General features: G+C 37.9%; 1 protein-coding gene across 1 annotated transcript in view; it reads left to right on the plus strand.

Moving 5' to 3' along the window:
* The window catches only part of ANO3 (anoctamin 3), a 413,517-nt gene that overhangs the window by 354,759 nt on the left and 38,692 nt on the right, over window positions 1-20,066 (plus strand). Inside the window, exons 16-17 of the mRNA XM_047071708.1 lie at window positions 19,067-19,149; window positions 19,573-19,713. Coding sequence (XP_046927664.1) covers window positions 19,067-19,149; window positions 19,573-19,713 — 224 coding nt within the window. The remainder of the gene's footprint in view (window positions 1-19,066; window positions 19,150-19,572; window positions 19,714-20,066) is intronic.

Raw genomic sequence — 20,066 nt, forward strand, 5'->3', positions numbered from 1 at the left:
CTAAGACTAGAATTATTATAAAGGGAAGAGAAAAAGAGAGGAGGATTTCCTTCCACTTTGTGATACTTGAAACACAGATTCTAAACCTGTCTGTATATATTGAACTATTTTTATCGTTTCTGGTAGTTAACAAATTTTAAAATATGCTTTCAGAGAGTATGAGTTTCACTTTTTAAAAAATAATTATGGAACGCAGAGAAAATGAACACAGTTTTCTCCCCTGTTTTTTGGTGTTGGCACTAGAAAGTGGTTTCACATTTGAATTTTGTATGGAGGGCTGCAGAGGTGGTGGGAGAAAATGGCAACAGTGTCCATTGAGGGAAACAAATTCACACTGTCTGTGCATAATTTTGCTTCCCCTTAAATGCATAAAGTCATTATTCTGCCCAGTCTTCCTGTTGTGACTGAGTCATACCCATTTTATACCAAGCTTTAAAAATAAGGAGGTACACTGCGAGGTCCACCAATGCAAGGGAAGAGAAATGCTAGTTACTCTAAACTCAGTCAAAATCCAACTGTTAAAGGACAGTGTTAGTTCAGGTACACGAAGGGGATAATAGAAAACCTGGATTCTGCTGTGAAATAACTAAACAATACTTGGACTGTGCTTCTTCTCTCTTGGTTGCTTTTGCTTGTTTCTTATTATAGATCTCAGGCTACAGATTAAGACAGATGGGTTTTGTTTGTCTTTGTCCTAGGAAATTCAGTCTGACATGCAGCCAATAACCCAGGCAGACCCTGAGTGTTACTCTTGAGTGGCCTTTACAATCTTCAACAGTATTTGCCGTTCCTAAATGAAAGCCACAATAAATGAGGACCTAATGAACTATGCTCCTAGAAATGCCTCTTTTATAAAAGGGTTTTGAAAGGATGAGAAGTCTTAGTAGCCAGAACGGAGGATTGTACCTGAGGACCTTAGGGCGTATCATTTACTTTTATTTGATTTAAAAAGAAAAGAAAAACATGACTTTTCCTTTAGGAAAAAAAAAATTCTAGTTTGTGAACATAATTCTAATTAAAAGACTGGGGTATGCGTAAATCCAGGAAAAATATTTAGGTCACGATCTCAGCTCACGTGAGCATTCTTAGTCATAAACTTCAGTGCTGAAATAAATAATTAGGTGGAAGAGTATCAAGCTTAGAAAGAAAGACTGTCTCCAAAAGAAATATTCTGGACCCCAATTCCCAAGCTTGGGGTTTTCAGCCTTCTGTTACATTTCACTGTCTGTAGAAAATGCCTCAGTAGATCAAATAGAAAGGGCTAAGCAGTAAATAAGCATCCCTTTAATTAAAGGAGCCTTTCACACAACCACAAACTGAAAATAATTTTAAGGAACTTTATCCACACCTTCATTCCATAAGATGTGTTCTGAAGCAACTGACTTAACAACGTTTTAGGTATCCAGTGACTGCAGGCCGTAAGCACATAGCATGTTAAGTGAAATAGTTTACATACACAACATTTTGCCAGTTTTTTTGATTAATAAAATCCTTGGAAAAATATACAGAAGCCTGTAATTCAAAGATTGTTCTTCAAAACCTGTCTTATTCTAGTACTTTAGCAAGAACCTTAAAGCCAAAATGCATAATTAAAATCTAAGTAATCAGTTTACATTCTTGCCATTTCCACTTTAGACATGTTGAAACTTTTACTAAGATCTGATTTAAGGAAACTCTCCCTTGTAGTCATGTACATTTTAAGTGAGGTTTTTATTTAACTCTCCAGCTGGTTCATCATGTAGCAAATTTGGCAGTAATTGGAAAAACTAAGTCACTTGGTGCAAATGCTCATTTGGAAGGTGATTACTTAACAAAACAACTACCTGTTTTTACAAGGATCTCCGTAACTACTTGCCAGAGTGGCAAAAGCTGAGCCTGCTTTGATTCTCTTTGGTAAATAAATGAGGGGGGGGGGGGCGGGGAAGCAAAAGGGAAAAAGTAAGGGTGAGAGAGAGAAAGAAAGAGAGACGGAATCCCAGGCAACCCAGCACACCCTTACCTTCAGGTTTTGGAGGTATTTACAAACAGGAACTAAAATATCACAGACAGCTGTCCTGGCTGCAATTCGTCTGCCGAGGATTAGAGAAAGCAGAGGGGTGAAGTATGACAATGTCCCACTGGGCAGGAGGGTGTCAGAAACCAAATTTGGTGGAGCTGGCCCAATCTTGCTTGTGTAATAGAGCACCCAAGAACCTGACTGACCTGCTTCTCAGCTGTCAGCATGAAGATATCACCTCATTCAGGCCTTAAAAAAAAAAAAAAAGAAAAGCCCAACCCTCCAGCTTTCATAGGTTGGTCCATTTTGACTTTGAGGCAGGCTGGGTCTCTTGAGCGGTGGCAAACCAGGGGTCATCTGTTTCCTGCCCCAAATGAAAAAAAAAAAGGGAGAAAGATTTTGGTAATGTCTCTTGGTGTATCAGGAATTTCTGGCACATGCTGGCTTCCCCCTTTGCAGGTGAGGACACCAAAATGACTCATGGCCCGCACCTGTTGCTTTGTGCAAGTCCTATGATGTTTTCTTAGATCATAAACAAACCTGTCTTTCTCATAGTAGGGTACCAAACACCTGAATGGAGAAAACGTGGTGCGAACAGTAGTGAGGGGCCTCATGTGCAGGGCACCAGTCGGTCACTTAACACAAAGTGAAAGAATGTGTATTGGCATCCTTGAGAAAGCTGTGAAGCATTCGGTTAGAAATAACCACCTGGACTGAAATGGGCTTTCTTGCTGACTTTAGGAGTTTGGGGAGAATGGCCACACAATCCTGAGTAATCCTGAGAGCCTTCACGTTTAAGTAGTTTCCATCCTGTGTTCTCTTTGCTTTTACTCTCAATTTAGAAGCTGAAGAGTTTCAGAAGTGCCCGGGCAATGCTTGATTAAATACGGGAGTTGAATAACAACCTGGCATGCTTCCTTCACTTCCTTCCACAGCTTATGAAAGGGAGCCGAGTGAAACTGTAGTTTCTGGGATATTCTGCACACCAGTATTTGGGGGCCAGCGCCAAGGCCCGTTGAGCTCAGTATGCCTAAGTTTCATGCTTAGTTTCTGTTGTTCAAGGAGATAGGTTTCCAACTGCTGAGAGAGAAAATGAAACTTTAGCTGGAGTACAGGAGCTTCAAATTGAATGCAAAGAATCTACCCAGTTAATTGGCCCGGGAAAGAACAAGGTAACGCTATAGTTTTAAATTTTCTGAAGCCCAAAGGCCCCTTCAGAGTTTCATTAGGAATTAAGCCAACCCCTAAAAAACATTCCCTCAAAAGATATTTAAGCTGTATCTGCACTGGTATGAAGAAAAGCAAGTTAAATTAAATCAAGCAACTGGTTACTGAGCAATAGCTTAATAGAATTCATTTGGTTATTTTCAGATTAGTCAGTTACTACGAAAAAATCCAACTGAAAAAATATTTTATGTCTATTGAGAGAACTGAACATGATTTGGCAGGATTGGGTGTGCCATACCCGTAGGGATTTTCCTAGATATGTGTATGAATATCATTACCACTTTCTGACTTGACCGTAGTAATTATGGCCTATACCAGGCATGGAAATTATAAGGTACTTCTGCTATACCTGTCTACTTTCACTGTGTAAGAGTCAAAGTCATCTCCCATGACCCTCTTTTCTGGAGACTGTACCTATGGCCTCAGAATCCTCTTCATCACCGCTCTCCTGACAGCCATCACCAATTGATTAAAATGACCCTGGATGTAAACCCTATTTACCCTTCCTGTCATGAGCACATCTGGAAGTAAAGTCATAACATAAAAATAATGCATATATTTAACACCTCAGTGGTTACTTAGCTCACTTGGTTGTGATCAGAAATCTTTGTGAAATCACCTGAGTTGGAGTTAAAATGTAATTTCTTGCCAAACAAACAAGTCTCCATGAGATACATTTCCAGGTATACACCATGTTCTAGGTAAGACCAATCCCATTTGGCCCTCGTTTCTCCAGAGGGACTCAACAGCCGTAAGAGACAATTAGCTGGCACTTTTATTAGCCAAGCCAGCTGAGATGACACATTGTGTGATGCCCTACCTATTTTTTTTTGTACTAACCTACTATGGTACCTTTCATCTGGCACTCTCCAATTGCTTCCCACCCATTAACTCTCGTAATATATACTGGAAGAAGCAAACCTTTGTCTGTCTGAAATGGTAGAACTGATAACAAGTGGAGTTTCTAGAACACGAAGTTACATTATTGTCACCGATGGGTCTGAAAATGGAACCAGAATGTAGCTTGGGACCATGCCTCAAATAAAATTAAAAGATTGCTCTGGATCCAAAATATAAAAAAGATATTTTATTTGTATAAAAAAGATATATGCAAATCCTATAGCATCACATGCCTGATGCTGATGTCACACATAGGAAATTTTTTGCAATAGATCATTAATAGCAGGTTCTGAGTTTGAAACAAGATATAAATTGAATTTATGTTTTGTCTCTCCCTAGGGGCATGGGCACTTTAAGAAAAAGAAATACTTGAATAATAATTAAACAAGCAGCATCATGGTTATATTATTTGAGGATAATTTAATGATATTCTTCAGAGATACAATGGAAATTGATGACTGGGAAATTCCTTATGGTTGATAACACTAACAATTGTTTAATATAAGCCTATTTTTTCTTCCTGAGTCATATGGCATTATAATATGATCTTCTTCATTTAACTGTATCTTTATGGAAACATTAAGTGCTCCATTTTGTTGCTAAGGACATTCTACAACAATGTCCTTTGTTAAGTAGAAGTTGTGACATAGCATATACATATATGCAGGTGTACATACTTGTATGCATACTTACATAAACCGGGAGCTAGGGAAGGTTGTAAACACCCGATTTAAGAAAACCCTAATAAATCGGGGCGCCTCTCCCCTGCCAGTTCCATCAAAGGGAAAAAAAGCCAGAAAGAGAGTGGAGGGTATTGCTAAAAGATGACGGAAACAATTGAAAAACAAACACTACCTCCTTAGAGCATTACCACTGCCGGCATGGTCTGCCTATATTACCAGGCTTTATAAGCATAAGGTAGCCCTACTGAATCTTTATTCAGTGCCAGAACTCTGAGGCTGTCCCTCTGGCTGGGTACTCCTGGCTCATAATCACCAAGAGAGCAGCATGCATGGTAGGAAAGGCTCAAGATACCAAGTCATAATTTCCTTGTTGAATCCTGGTTTTGCTACTTACTGGTTTCATGAGCTAGCCTGATCACCATCATATTTCTCCAAGACTGCTTTCTTATTTGTAAAATAGAAAGAGTGCCACCTACCTCCTAGTCACCTGTGGGGAGTTGATGAGACAAGATAGGGAAAGTAATTCTGCATTATCTGACACTTAGTAGGACTCCATTGGTCCTAACTATAATAATTTTTGTTTAGAGATGGTAGAAATTAAAGGTTCAGCACCAATGCGAATAGAAGTCGAGATGATTCCAACTAAGCATGGAAACATGCTGAATTATTTTGTGTTCATGTCCACACCTTGGCACATAGTAAATATACTCAGTAAATGATAATTGGATGAAAATGAAATAATTTTTCTCCAATTTTAATTGATTTTTTTTTCCTGACAGAGAGGCTTTCCACGGTCACCTTATAAAGTCTACAACCCTCCTTTCTTGACCTATTCTATCTCCTTTCCCTGCATTGTTTTACCCATACTACTTATCGCCATTTAACATCCCCTGTATCTTATTTTTGCTGTTTATTGTCTGTTCCTGTACTAGAAAACTCATGAAAGCAAGCATTTTTTGTCTGCATTCTCAATTGCTTTATCCACAGAGCTAGAGTAATTCCTTTAACAGACTAAATTCTCAATAAATGTATAAATGAATGAATTAAATAAGTATATAAACAAATGAATATAATTAACAATAATAACAAAAACAGTGAAAATAGTAAGTATAAGACATCTGCAAACTCACTTTTCCTCTACCTAGGATATTCTTCCAATTGTTGGCTCATTCAGATATGAAATCTGCTTTCTTTTTTCACTTGAGGATAGTTCTTGGCATCTTTGTATGATTGTACATGTACATTATTGAACAGTTTGCTTCAGCAAGCAATAAGAGTTGGTTGATAGTTTGTGAGAAAGTTCATTTTAACTATGTGTTCATAAATCTTTTGTTGTAGCAGGTGAGAGTGTAGACGTTATTGCACAAAAGTGTAGATAATTGTGGGTAGATGTGGTTTGGTGGGTAATTTTTTTCTGTATACTTTTTTTTTGATGTTTATTTATTTTGAGAGAGAGAGAGAGAGAGGGCATGATGCAGGGGAAGGACAGAGAAACAGAGAGAGAGAATCCCAAGCAGGCTCCAGGCTTTCAGCCCAGAGCCCAATGTGGGGCTCAAACTCACAAACTGTGAGATTATGACCTGAGCTGAAATCCAAGAATCTGATGCTTTTAACAGACTGAGCCACCCAGGCACCTCAGTACACCTTATTTATAATAATGAGGTAGACAGCAAAATTGCAACTGAGAGTGTTAGGAGTGTATGTGCTAGATGTTAAAAGAGAAAAGAGAAGGTATGACAGCATGGCACAACTCCAGTCAAATCATTAATTTAAAACAAATCAACTCCCCGCAGCATACCTATGTTTTCCTCCAGTGATGCTGGTGTGCGTGAATACAGATAGACAGGATACAGATGGAGCGTTGGTTTTAACTAGGGTCCGATAAAACTATGAGTTTATCATAAGCTGAGACAAGAGTCAGAACCCTGGGGGTATACACAAGTGGGTGAGTATAATGGCAGACGATTAGAATCATAAAGAAGAAAGTGTGGGCACAAGGGGAGGAAAGGACAGTCAAAATATAATGGGCTGAGAACTGAAAAATCTTGGTCAAGAGTCAATGGATTGAAAATCTGAGTCAAAGGATTATTGGAATTGGAGGTTTTGGAGAGTAAGCTAGGAGGATGGAACTGATCATTGGAGATTTTAGAGAGTTTGCAGTCATTGATCAAAAGTATGCTATGGGAGTACATGAGTGAAATAGAGTAGGAGAAAACAACTTTTAAGATAGAGCCAAGGTCCTAGAAAGATGATATGTGTATATTGCAATTTCAAAGAATTATTTTAGGAGTCCTGTTGAAAGATTTACACCGAGCCAAGAATTTAACAATCTTTAGAAAAGCTAGAGAAGTGTCCAATGGTAGGTGACATCCACTAGGAGAGGTAGTAGAAAGTATGGATTGATAATGTGAGACTCAAATCTGTGAACCTTTAACTAGGAGGGAGAGGAAATGGTCTTGAAGCAGCAACGAGGAGCAAGAAATTCACCACCTCATCTTCAGTCCCCATTAGTATGGGAGACAAATAGCTATTACCTGAGAATGCTGCATGGAAATTAGGGTTTCAGGGTTGTCCCAGGTTTCGGTTAGAGCAAGAAGGTGGGGGGACAGAAAAGACATTACTGTTGATGACTTTGAACACAAGAGGGTATAGTGAAAGTATCTTGGAGTGTTGCGAAAGAATAGGAGATGATCACAAAGGCGATGTCTGTTGCCCTAAAACAAGAGAACCAAAATTTGAGGTTTAAAGGATGATCTGGAATCCCGGTCTTCTTTAGGTAACTGATATGAACAGAGTTAAGGTGCACGGTGATGGGACCCAATTGTGAGTGATGACAGGAGAAAAGGTGGATGCGTAGGATACAGACATAGGGGCATCTTGCCGAGATGGAGAGTTCTGGGCTCCCTCTATACTCGTGCTCATAGAAGAGTTCTGAAGTGAAGCCTCTTATGCCTAGCACCCCAAATGACTGCTCAACCTTGCAAGTGGCAACCTGCTGGAAAATGGTATTGCTGTCTCTAACATGTACATTCTACTCTGTTGTGTAGAAGTGCTGCACAGCGGATTCATTCCTGGATGGAGGAGTATACCATTAAACAAGTTTCTTTCTTTCAGAGCCTTGATTTCATTACAGAGCCTTATCACTTTAGATGACTGTTGCTCCATTAATCAACTAGGCAATTTATTTTTATAAGGAGTTAATGAAGTTCCAAAAGGCATAAATATAATAAAAGGGAAAACTGGCAGATTCATAATATAACTTATTTTGCCACCTTTAGGAAAAGATCAATCTATTAATCCTTTCTTAAATATTAAGGCAGATAATTAGAAAATCCTGACATCTCTTTTTTTTTCTTCTGGTTAGAAAGCTAGAATAGCTAAATAATAACCATGGCAGCAACAGCACACAGAGTTTATTTGCTGAGTATCCTCAGGGCTGAGCCACGACCTTGCAAGGGGCAGAGCGAGGAGAGAATGAGAGGCCAAGGCTAGGTCTGTAGACTCTGAAGAAGGTTCTCGATTTGCTTCTTGGCTCAGAACCCAGGGCAGAAGAAGAGGAAACTTATCCATTACCTGAAGGGAATTCCGAAATCAAGTTCACGGATAGCAAATAACAATGACAAGTGGATTTTTCATCCATTCAAAGGACTCTAAGCCCCTTAAACACTTTGAAGAGAACAAAGAAAACATGTTACATTTAACGAAGCTGACAGTTCCTAGGAGCTCTTAGCTACAGAAAAAAAAAATGTGCAAATCAGGTCAGAACCCTTAAAGAAGGACACCTAGGATCATTGAAAATCCCCTCCTTTGAAGGAGTGTTTGAAATCAGTAACCCTGGCTTAGGAGTCAGAGTGACCTGGGGTACAGAGTCAAGTTCATCTGGGAGGAGTAAAATAGCAACCAAAAAATCATTTCTTGTACATGAAGCTGTTGTGAGGTTTTAATAAGTTTGCATGTGTGAAACATTTAGCAGGATGGCTGGCACATATGTGTGTGATACATTGCAGCTATTCATGAGAAGAAGGCACACAATCTTCGAAGCTATTCTAAGCAAATAATACAAAAATATGAATACAAAATAAGGTATGAAAGTAACTAACCTGGGAAAAAATCACAAATTTGCAAATTAAAAAAATCTTCAAATACATAACATAAAAATCCAGAAGGGTAACAATATTTTAATTAACTGCCCACATGCTTTTTGCTCTACATTTTTTGTCTGTGTTTTATGAAAGTACCTTTTAATATGACGTTTAAAGGATATTCCATAGAACATGTAGAAGAATAATGCAGTCTTTCCTCTTCCTGTAGCATGGTTGATTGGTAGTCTTTTTTATTGATAGTTTTGAAAAGTTTATTTTAGCTTTAGAACTCATTATCGGTAATGTCATGTATTTTTAATATTGTGGCAAATTTGAAAATGTCTGAGATGTGTTTCACATATGAGTTGAAAATGTAAACATAATTTTCCATGGCATATTTTCTAGCTCCTGTACTTCATATCTTATTTCTTTTGCATTATGAGTGCTGGACGCCATAGAGCACCTCTCCATACAACTCCTGGCCTGGCACCTGAAAGTGTCAGCATATGAAGGGGAAGGAGTTTCCCCAGAATTCATTGTTGTATTAAGATAGTTAATAATCTTGAAAAATTTATGGAAGTGCCTGCAAGCCACATAAATGTCTCTTGCTAAATCCAAACTAAATGTATCCCTGACTCAACAGTCAATTAGTCAACTGTGAAAAACACTCAGTGCCACTCTGCCACCCAGTATTTGAAGAAGTCAGAAATTCTGGCTGTATCTACAGGGAACTTTTAGACAAAATTATAAATATACACAATTCAGTTATTCTTTGACTACTTCAATATTTGCTTGAATTGTGGATCAAGAAGCATTATGTTTGTTTGTGCATGTCTGTCTCCACAAATTCAGATATAGTTTTCCAATACAACAATATATCTTTTCAGATAATCAAGTGATAAGCATGTATCAAAATCTTATTAGAGTTTTACTGCAAAGGAAAAGTCCTCTAAGAGACCAATGCAGAGATTTCTGTGTTGGTAGAGGCAGTCAAAAGAAAAGAGAATGGTTAATAATCATTTTTAGGCTCCAAACAACAACAAAAACAGAAAGGATTTCAGGTCAAAGAACTTTAGACTCTTGATTGATGGAGCACTGAGTAGATGAGCAGTGAGCCTTCACGAAGTTCTCCATCTCATTTAGATCTATTAGAAATTTGCTTAAACATTTTCATCTGTGCTGCTAATTTCTTCCCAGAAGGATGCTGCAAACTATATAGCTCAAAAATTTCTATCCCAAACCATATTTGGAGTCATTTTGCTGTTGGCAAGAAAAAGGTCAACGTTCGGATTTGGATTTGAATTTCAGCCAAATGTCTTCCTTAGGTAACTTAACCTGCAAGAGCTTCAATTTGCTTATCAACTGAATGAGATCAATAACATTTTAATTTACCTGGGTTGTTGGGGAAATGATATTGGTTAATTTAAAAATAGCAAGCACAAAGTCTGGGACAATGTAAGTGCTCAGTAAATGCTAGTTCTCTTCTTCCTCTTTGGGACTATGATGCAACACATTTTCCTTTTTTTTTTTTTTTTTTGTATACTTTCTTTAGGAATAGACAAATGGACTCTCAAAACCAATAAGTTTTGAATTAAAATATTTACTCTAGAAGCAGTTTTACGGTCTTAAACTCAAAAGAAGAAAAAGGACAGACAGTATGTCGTTTGCTAGGTTATGGGCAAAAGATGAAAAGTATGTGGAAACTGATTATGACTGAATTTATGAATCAATTTAAATATAAAGAGTGACAATATCTTTATTTTTCTTGCAGAAAGATATACAATATGTTTCAATTTTATAAAGTATATTTTATATTGTATATCTTTTATGCAGTAGAAACCAAGAACTTTGTCTATATATAAAATTTCCTCTGTATGACAATAGAATATTGAAAAAAATTGGTTATTAAAATTTGTTATACAATTAAAATGAATTAAGCATAGTTAGACCACTTACAAACTTCACCTCATTTAATTCATTCATCGCCCCTATGAAGATGATTTTACTACTCTCAAAGTTGTGAAAATGGAGAGTTATCGTTATTTAAGCTTCTGTCCCAGTCATTTGTCACACAATTAGAAAGGCATATAGGCAGCTTGCAAACCCAGAACATGCCTACTCCAAACCACATTCTTTGTCTAGCACCACATTGCCTTTCCTAGGTGTTTTTTTTTGTTTTGTTTTGTTTTTTGGTTTTTTTTTTTTTTTTGAAGATCACTGTAACTTGATCAAGAAGATAAATTTTGTTGTGTTTATTATAAAAATTAAGTTAGTAATTTCTTTAAAAACAATTTTTTAATGTTTATTTATTTATTTTTGAGAGGGAAAGAGAGACAAAGTGTGAGCAGGGGAGGGGGAGAGAGAGAGGGAAACACAGAATCTGAAGCAGGCTCCAGGCTCTGAGCTGTCAGCACAGAGCCCAATGTGGGGTTTGAACTCATGAACTGTGCGACTGTGACCTGAGCCAAAGTCCAGCGCTTAACCAAGTGACCACCCAGACACCCCACTCATTTCTTTTATGCTGGCTGTCATTTGGGGCACCTGGGTGGCTCAGTCGGTTAAGCGTCTGACTTTGGCTCAGGTCATGATCTCACAGTTTGTGAGTTCGAGCCCCGCATCAGGCTCTATGCTGACAGCTCAGAGCCTGGAACCTGCTTCAGATTCTGTGTCTCATTCTCTCTCTGCCCCTCCCCCACTTGTTCTCTCTCTCTCACTCTCTCTCTCTCTCTCTCTCTCAAAAATAAATAAAAATGTAAAAAAAAAACAAAACACAATTTTATACTTGCTGTCATTCACTGGTGATGCCAAGCACGGTTCTGAGTGAACTCTACCCAATTCCTGAGGGAAATTGGAATTATAAGGGAAAGGCAAATTTTTAACACTGTTTAGGGCTCTGGCACTAGCTTAAAATGAATGCAGACCTTAGTTCTGGATCACTTGGTTGGAGGCCACAAGCTATTTCAGAGATTAACTGGTCAGGTATCCTGTCTTGGTGAAGCTTTCCTGGAGAGGTCAGGCCAGCACATGAAGGGGTGTCAGGCATTTCAGAGACTCAGTTATGAATTTGTTTTTTCTTTTTTCTTTTTTTTTTAATTTTTTAAAAGTTTTATTTATTTTTGAGACAGAGAGAGACAGACAGAGTATGAGTTGGGGAGGCGCAGAGAGACAGAGACAGAGACAGACAGACAGACAGTATCTGAAATACGCTCCAGGCTCTGAGCTGTCAGTACAGAGCCTGTTGCAGGGATTGAACCCAGGAACGATGAGACCATGACCTGGGCTGAAGTCAGAGGCTTAATCAACTGAGTCACCCAGGCACTGCATGTTTTTTTCTTTTTTCAGTCATAAATTAACAACCGGTGTGACCATACCTTTGGGTACATACCAGTCATAAATACACTGTTCAAGAAAAATATTTGGATGGAATTACCAAAAATTTAATTATAGCTGTTTATCAATGGTGAGAGTGTAGATGACTTTTATTTCCTTCTTTCTTTTATTTTCTTCATTCAGCATATATTTCTTGAAAGCTTCATATAAAGCAGGCACTGCTACACCTCTGTTTCAGAAGTGAACCAGGCAAGGTGCTGGTCCAGTTATTTGCGCTGGTGTTTTTATATTTGTAATCAGAAAATGTCCAGCAGAATTGGGAAATTTAAGTGTATCAAATAGTTGAATGGTAAGATGAAGAAAGGGCCTAAAAGAAATTAGTCCTGTGCTTGAAATGGTTATTATATTTTAGAAAACTATGCGGCAAATGCTGACGAGTTTTTATTTGTGTGGACTCCCAATTTTATAGCAAGTCAATTGAAAGTATCCATCTAAATTTGAACAAATGCTACTATAATGTGTATACATAAATGCCAATACCATATTGAGTGACAGAAGAGGTAGCTTTAGAGGGACTCTTAACATCAAAAAGTATGCTCTGGTCAAGATTGTCGTGGGAGTTCTCGTGGCATCTTAATATAACATGTTGCTGTTTCTGTGTATATTCTTACTTCTAAATGCATTTTCCTAGAGGCAAACCTATCAAGCCTGATTTTAGGAATTGGTGAAGACTGTCAGTGCTTAGGGTTCCAATGCTGGCCTTACCATGTTCTTAGAACCTAGTTGTTTGTTGTTTTCTTTTCTACTTAGTGTTGTTAGAGAGGAAGAAGGAGGGGAGGGAAATTGGAAGTAAAGTTAAAGAGAGACATGATGGCCTTAGACAAAGAGGAAATTTAACAAGACAAGCAAGTCCTGACTAACCAGTTCCCAAGGCACAGTGTCAAGTACAGTTCAGTCCAAATCTTGTCACTTCCACATATTTATAAGGTCTTTCTATTGATTAGCCTACTTTATAGTTATGTAAAGAACTCCATGAACTATATTTTTTGTAAGGTTCTAAGGCGGGGAGGCGGGGGAGAAAGTAGCTTTCTCTGGGCATGGACACACCAAGTGTTCCACATTCGAGGCCCTTCTGCTAATGGTAGAACCTGTTCTGTGAGGTTTCTATTTCTACCTCATGTATAGTGATGTTGCAATCCTCTGTGGGAAAGGCACATTATGCTTGAGGATGTTACTGAAAATAAATCTGGGGAGTGGAAGAGAGTCTTTAGTGGTACTTGGATGTTATCTACATTGGCGATCTCAGAAGTGTTGCTCTGATAAACTGTTGTTTCAGCGGGTCTTCTTTCGAGAAGGCTTTAAATCTTTATCTCTTCTGATGAAAACAATACTTGGAATTCCTTTTTGCTCTCTGTATTCAGACATATTTAACTTCCTTTGTGCTGGGGATTGACCTCTTTCCCCTGCTCCTTCTCCATGAGCTCCTACCCCTGAATGTAGTGAAGTCGTTTTTAAAGCTTTTTAAATAATAATTGTTCCAAGTCAAATTGAACTTAATTGCTTAATATATAAAACAGGTATAGAAGGGACTTCTCTATGGGACTCTCTTCCCATATCTCCATGGAGCATCATTTGAAAACCTCTGGAATAATGGAAAGAGCACTTAACCAGAAGTTGGAGTCACAATCACTGGATTCCACTCAAAAATTCAGATCAGGGGCACCTGGGTGGCTCAGTCAGTTAAGCGTCTGATTCTAGGTTTCAGTTCAGGTCATGATCTCATGGTTCATGAGTTAGAGCCCCACACTGGGCTCTGTGCTGACAACGTGGAGCCTGCTTGGGATTCTCTCCCTCCTCTCTCTCTGCCCCTCTCCACACACGCTCTCTCTCTCACTCACTCAAAATAAATAAGCTTAAAAAATTTTTTTAAATTCAGTTCAATGTAACATTAACTGAGTATGTCAGTGTGCCAAACACTAAAAATGCTAAGGAAGAAAGAAACTCTAGAAATTTAACTTCTAAGTGTAGATGAAAGCAGATGTAGAAGAAGGTAAAGTGTTGTAGATGCTTTGGCAGATTTCTAGACAAGGTCAGTGATGCTTGTCAACCACTCTGGGCCTTGTTTTCTGAAATTTGAAATAATGGAGAAAACTACATATAGAATCTAACCTCTTTGAGATGCTTAACTTTACGATTCTGTTACTCTGTGCCATTGGCTTTAGATCACAAAGGGAAGCCACTGGAATTGGACATGAGGAAATGGAAATTCAAGATGCAGCCTGTGTATTTTAAATTTTTTTTAAGTGGAGAAAACTGTCACTATAGTCAGAGGCAGGAGTAAAAAAAAAATAAACACAATGTATACTTGCCGAGGGACAGAATTATGCCACATCATCCTCAGCTTTTCCATAATATTCCTCCTACCTCCATGACTCATGTGAAAGCTGACTTTGCCCTGATAACAAAATGCCCTTCTCCAATGGAGGCCTCTTATCTTCCTCCCCCATCTGCAACCCAGTTTCACAGGACCAAGAGGAAGAGTTGATAAACTCTACACACAGAAGGGTAAAAAGAACATAGGCGGTTGTACAACTTGTACAATGTATACTTTGTAGGAAATAAAACTGCTCTATAATCCATTTCCCACAGACAATTAGTGTTAAAACCTGGCATATTTTCTTTTGGGCACTATGTATATATAACTATAATATATCTGATTTATCTAGCTACTTATCATATATACACACTATATATACACATATATATACAATATACTATAACTTTCTATAACTTCATCAGCATCTATATTTGTATTGACACTTTGTTCTAGGTGAAATTATTTTTCCTTTATACATTTTCATGTTTAAAGTATTTTCACTTTTACATTGAGAAACTTTAATGTACTACCTGTCCTCTTTACCATCTCACGGTTTCTGCCACCCTGCTCATTCTGAGCCATTGTTCCTTTGTCCTTCCACATGAGTGCATGCCAAAATTTTCACCACCAATTACAATAAAATTATGAATATTTGCTTGTCACTTTCATGGCTTATAATATACTCCTTTAGAAGTCACTGATTAGAAGACTCCTAATTCTTCTCGAAATTCCCATACCAGTTATTTAATCCTGAACTAGATGCCAGTTCATCCTCTCATCCTCTACTATCAAGAGATACTCAACACCCAAAGAACAAACAACCCACTTAAGAAATGGGCATGGGGCGCCTGGGTGGCTCAGTCGGTTAAACATCCGACTTAGGTTCAGGTCTTGATCTCGAAGTTCGTGAGTTCAAGCCTCGCTTCAGGCTCTGTACTGACAGCTCAGAGCCTGGAGCCTGCTTCACATTCTGTGCCTCCCTCTCTCTTCCCCTCCCCTGCTCTGCTCGCTCTCTCTCTCTCCCCCTAAAATAAGTAAACATTATTAAAACTTTAAAAAATATAAATGGTCAGAAGACCTTGGGGCTTCCGGGTGGCTCAGCCAGTTAAGCGTCTGACTTTGGCTCATGTCATGATCTAGAATTTACTTTTTAGAATTTACTTTTTAGTGTAGGAGGCAAAATGTGAGCCAGAGGGACATATCTTGTTGATGGCTCAGGGCAGTGTGGTGGTTTATTTGATTATGTATTATTGAAGTTTGAGTGCGTTTAGATGGACTGAGCACTTTGCAGTTTATGGTAAGTCTCAGTCTTTCCTGCTGTGTTTATATTAGGCCACACACCTGTACCTACTTGAAAGGACCTTGAGGCCACTTCAGCGGGATGCTTCCGCTCCACCCTTTTTCTCAGGTCTTGGCATATGTAAATACCCTTTCTTCTTTCCATGGCTGTTTGATATAGTTGTGTCAGGGTACCATGCAAGCCTTCCTAAGGTTCAGCCTACTCTTCAGGTCCCATCTAATTGCCCAAGTTCATAATTGGAGTTTTGCATCTGCTCTGAAATTGGCTGTACAATGAGATACGGTCTTCCCAGAATCCCGCTTCCTTTTCAGGCCCTCACTCAAGCTCAGAGCCTCCTGCTGTAAACCTGGGGGAAACTTCAGGGTTGTCGTAAGAATCAAGCCCATTGATATTTTTCATCATTTGGTATCTCAAAATTTGCTTACTTTCTAAAATATGGTCTTTTGAGGTATAATTTACATGCAATGAAATCTCCGTAGATATGTTTTGATCACTTTCGAAAATGACAAACTTTTATAGCCTCCTCTCCTGTTAAAAGTATGGAATATTTCAGGGCTCCTAGATGGCTCAGTAGGTTAAGCATCCAACTCTTGTTTTCAGCTCAGGTCACGATCTCACAGTTTCATGTGTTTGAGCCCTGCATCAGACTCTGCACTGATGGTGAAGAGCCTGCCTGGGATTCTCTCTCTCCTCTCTCTGCCCCTCCCCTGCTCATGCTGTCTCTCTCTCTCTCTCTCAAAAATAAATAAGTAGACTTTAAAAAAATAAATGGAATATTTTAATCACCTCCAGTAGTCCTCTCATACCACCTGTCAGTCACCCTAGCCTCAGAAGCAACCACTATTCCAATTTCCAAAGTTAGCTAATTTTATTAATTTTGTTTTTATTAAGTTTAGTAGGAGTTAATAAGTAGTACTTTCCTTCCTTCTTTGATGTTTGGTATACTGATAAATTGCATGACCTCCTTCTAACTAAAAAAATTTTTAAGTGAGAATATTGATTCACTTGAGTTTAAATAATTTGTGAATAAAATGAATATATCTCAAACTGAGAATGGATCTTTAACACGAAGCCTAGTTTATCCCAAGGACAAAGATTTGTGAAAGTTAAAATTACACCAAAGCCAGCCTTCAGGCTCACAAAAACCAAGATTACCTTTATTTCTTAGATTTTCTGGGAGATGCTTCTAGGAAGAGTTTTGCTGGAAAGATACATTAGGAAATGACCATGTGACACATTTAAACTTTAAACCTTGACTGAAGTCAGTAATAATTAGAATTTTATTGCACATTCTGTGTCATCACTTCATATCATAGCTGCCTATTTTAACACAATGCTTTTCTTTCTTCAGTTTTCCTTCCATAATAAGTTATTTCTCTGTGTCTCTCCTTCAGTGTACTTCCTCTATATCCCACCTATGTTTTAAGTTCTAGATCTCCCTGTTGGTAACAGTAATCATGGCCAACTCTTTTTATAGCAGATCAAGTATTTGGAAAACTTCATTTATCTTCCTGTCAATGTGCTTGGCTATCTTGATTCTTTTAGCCATACTTCCTCTTATAAAACTGTATAGAAAATCAGTTTATAACATATAGAGTAGGACTGGGGAAAAAATTAAAGCCATAAAGATTGTATGGACAATAACTAGCAAGAGTTTCAGTCCCGACTCTACAATTTATTAGCTATGTGTTTTTGGACACAGTAAACTCATACCTTTGTTTCAAAAGTCTGATGAGAGTAATACCTGCCATATCTACCTGTGTTATGAAAGTAACAAAATTAGGGACACCTGGGTGGCTCAGTTGGTTAAGTACCTGACTCTTGGTTTGGCTCAGGTCATGATCTCACGGTTTATTGGATCGAGCCCCACATTGGGCTCTGCGTTGACAGAGCAGAGCCTGCTTGGGATTCTCTCTCTCCCTCTCTCTCTGCCCCTCTCCCCACCTCATGCCTTCACTCTCTCTTTCTTTCAAAATAAATAAACTTAAAAAAAAAGAAAGTGACAAAGTTAAATCCTATGTGAGAAAGTGAGATATAAGATAATGTGATTATGAATATTGTATTTTCTAACCAATATTAGGGCTGATTTCTAATTATAAAGAAAAGACAACAAAACCTCAGAATCATCTTCCCCTGGCATTCTTTTGCGAAGAAGGCAAGAGGCTGTATTCACAGATAGGAAAGAAGACTTCACTCCTTTGCTCTATCAACTGCTTGTGGTGGTGGTGGTGGTCTTTTCCCAAAGACACGTGTTTCTATGTTTTTGCTGTAATTCTTCCTTCATTATAACTCTTACTACAATGTAAGTTAACTTTATTTAGATTACTGTCTCACTCTACCAGATAAGAAGATCCCTGAGGTTAGAGTTCCTTGTCCCAAATGAGAGAACAGCAAATGGATGGATGGATGGATGGTTAGATGGATGAATGGTACCACAGCTTTTAAGAATGCATGTATGAGGTCTTAATGATGTCCACAAAGTCTTGAATGCTTGCTGTAAGATAAAGACCACTTACCAGAAAAAAAATCAATCTCGCTTAATTGTTTACACAGAATATTCACATTATGGTTCAGGCATTTCTTTACTTTTTCCATGGAGGCCTTTGTAGTCCATGCTGAGTTCACCTAGAAAATGCATCCAAGTGTTTTCTCTGGTTTTTTTCTTTTCTTCTCCTTCCACCATGATACCTTGTGCTTTTCCTCTCTCTCTCCCAACCCATCCCTCTCTGGGTTCTGGAGGAGTAGCATCTAGTCTTTATTGTCATTACTGGCTGGAGAAGCCGTTCTCTACGTCTTTTAGATGATTTTGAATAAGCGTATACAAGTCAAAAGGGACAATATATATTTAGCTCACTAATACTGACCATCTCTTGTAGCATCACTTTGATAGGTCATACTAGCAAAGGTCTATGCTTATAATCCATTGAAAAAAATTACATTCTAGGAGTTTATGCTGACAGTAATGTACAGAGACATGGAGGAAGGGGTGAGGGAAAAATAAAAGTCCATTTATATAAATACAAGTTTAATTTGTTTTAATAATTTAACAATGCAGTGGAAATGCATTAATCCAAAAAAGAAAAGCAATGATGAAAGAATGTGATGTGGTTGGGTAAAGGGTAAATAATTAATAATAATAATAATAATAATAATAATTAATATTATCTGTAGCCACCGTCTTCTTGGAATTTTGGAAAAGGAGAAGAAGTACACTGACCTATACTTGGGACCTTATTGAATGGGAAGAAGAGGAGGTAAGATGTTATGATACCAGGAGATAGAGAAACTGGGATAACACATGATGCAGAAAATTATTCACTGTCCTTAACATCCAAGCTGGAAGCAATTAAACACCATTAGATTTTCCCTTGGTGTTTTTTACTAACAACATTTCTTATTTCAGGAAGAGAAGAGAGCTCATTGATGGAGTTATGTAATTTTTTTCAAAGCACTTCCATGATATTTCCTAAAATGACATTACTGAAAAATTGTGCTAATTAATATATATGTTAGGGATTATCTGGAAAATAATTGGCATTTTATTTTTTTTTAAGTTGCTTCTTTTCCAAGACTTGTTATAAAAGTAGGCCAAAATCCAGGAATTTTGTATCAACCACTGGATGATTTTTTTTTAATTTATGACTTTGATAAGTAGGTAACTTTAGTCTCTCTTCCAGGAAACACTTCGTCCCCAGTTTGAAGCCAAGTATTATAAGATGGAGAGAGTGAATCCCATTAGTGGGAAACCTGAGCCACATCAGCCTTCCTCAGACAAAGTCACTCGTCTTCTTGTTTCTATCTCAGGAATATTCTTCATGGTAAAGTATAACCATCAGTATCAGAATGTTGTTGGATTCCATGTTTAGAAGGAAGTTCTAAGATACCGACTTATTTTGCAACCCTCAGAGCGCAAGAAATCATATCCAGCTCAATACCTTGGTACTACATACTATTAAACAAAATTAAAATCACGGCAAGTCATGAATTATTGCAAAGACAATTTGGGAATATCTTTAAATAAAACACTCTTTCAGAGAAACAAAAATCATCTAAGATAAAATGGATATTTTTTGTGTTTCCCTGAAATTTATTAAGACTAAGCATTCCACTTGCAAGTGGAAATTTGAGCAACTTAAATCTTACAATATGTATTTTGACTCTAATGTAACTC

The sequence above is a fragment of the Lynx rufus genome, unplaced genomic scaffold, assembly GCF_022079265.1.
Source record: "Lynx rufus isolate CCGP_SWC_20201006 ecotype Redwood Valley unplaced genomic scaffold, mLynRuf1.p SCAF_9, whole genome shotgun sequence".
NCBI classification, from domain to species: Eukaryota; Metazoa; Chordata; class Mammalia; order Carnivora; family Felidae; genus Lynx; species Lynx rufus.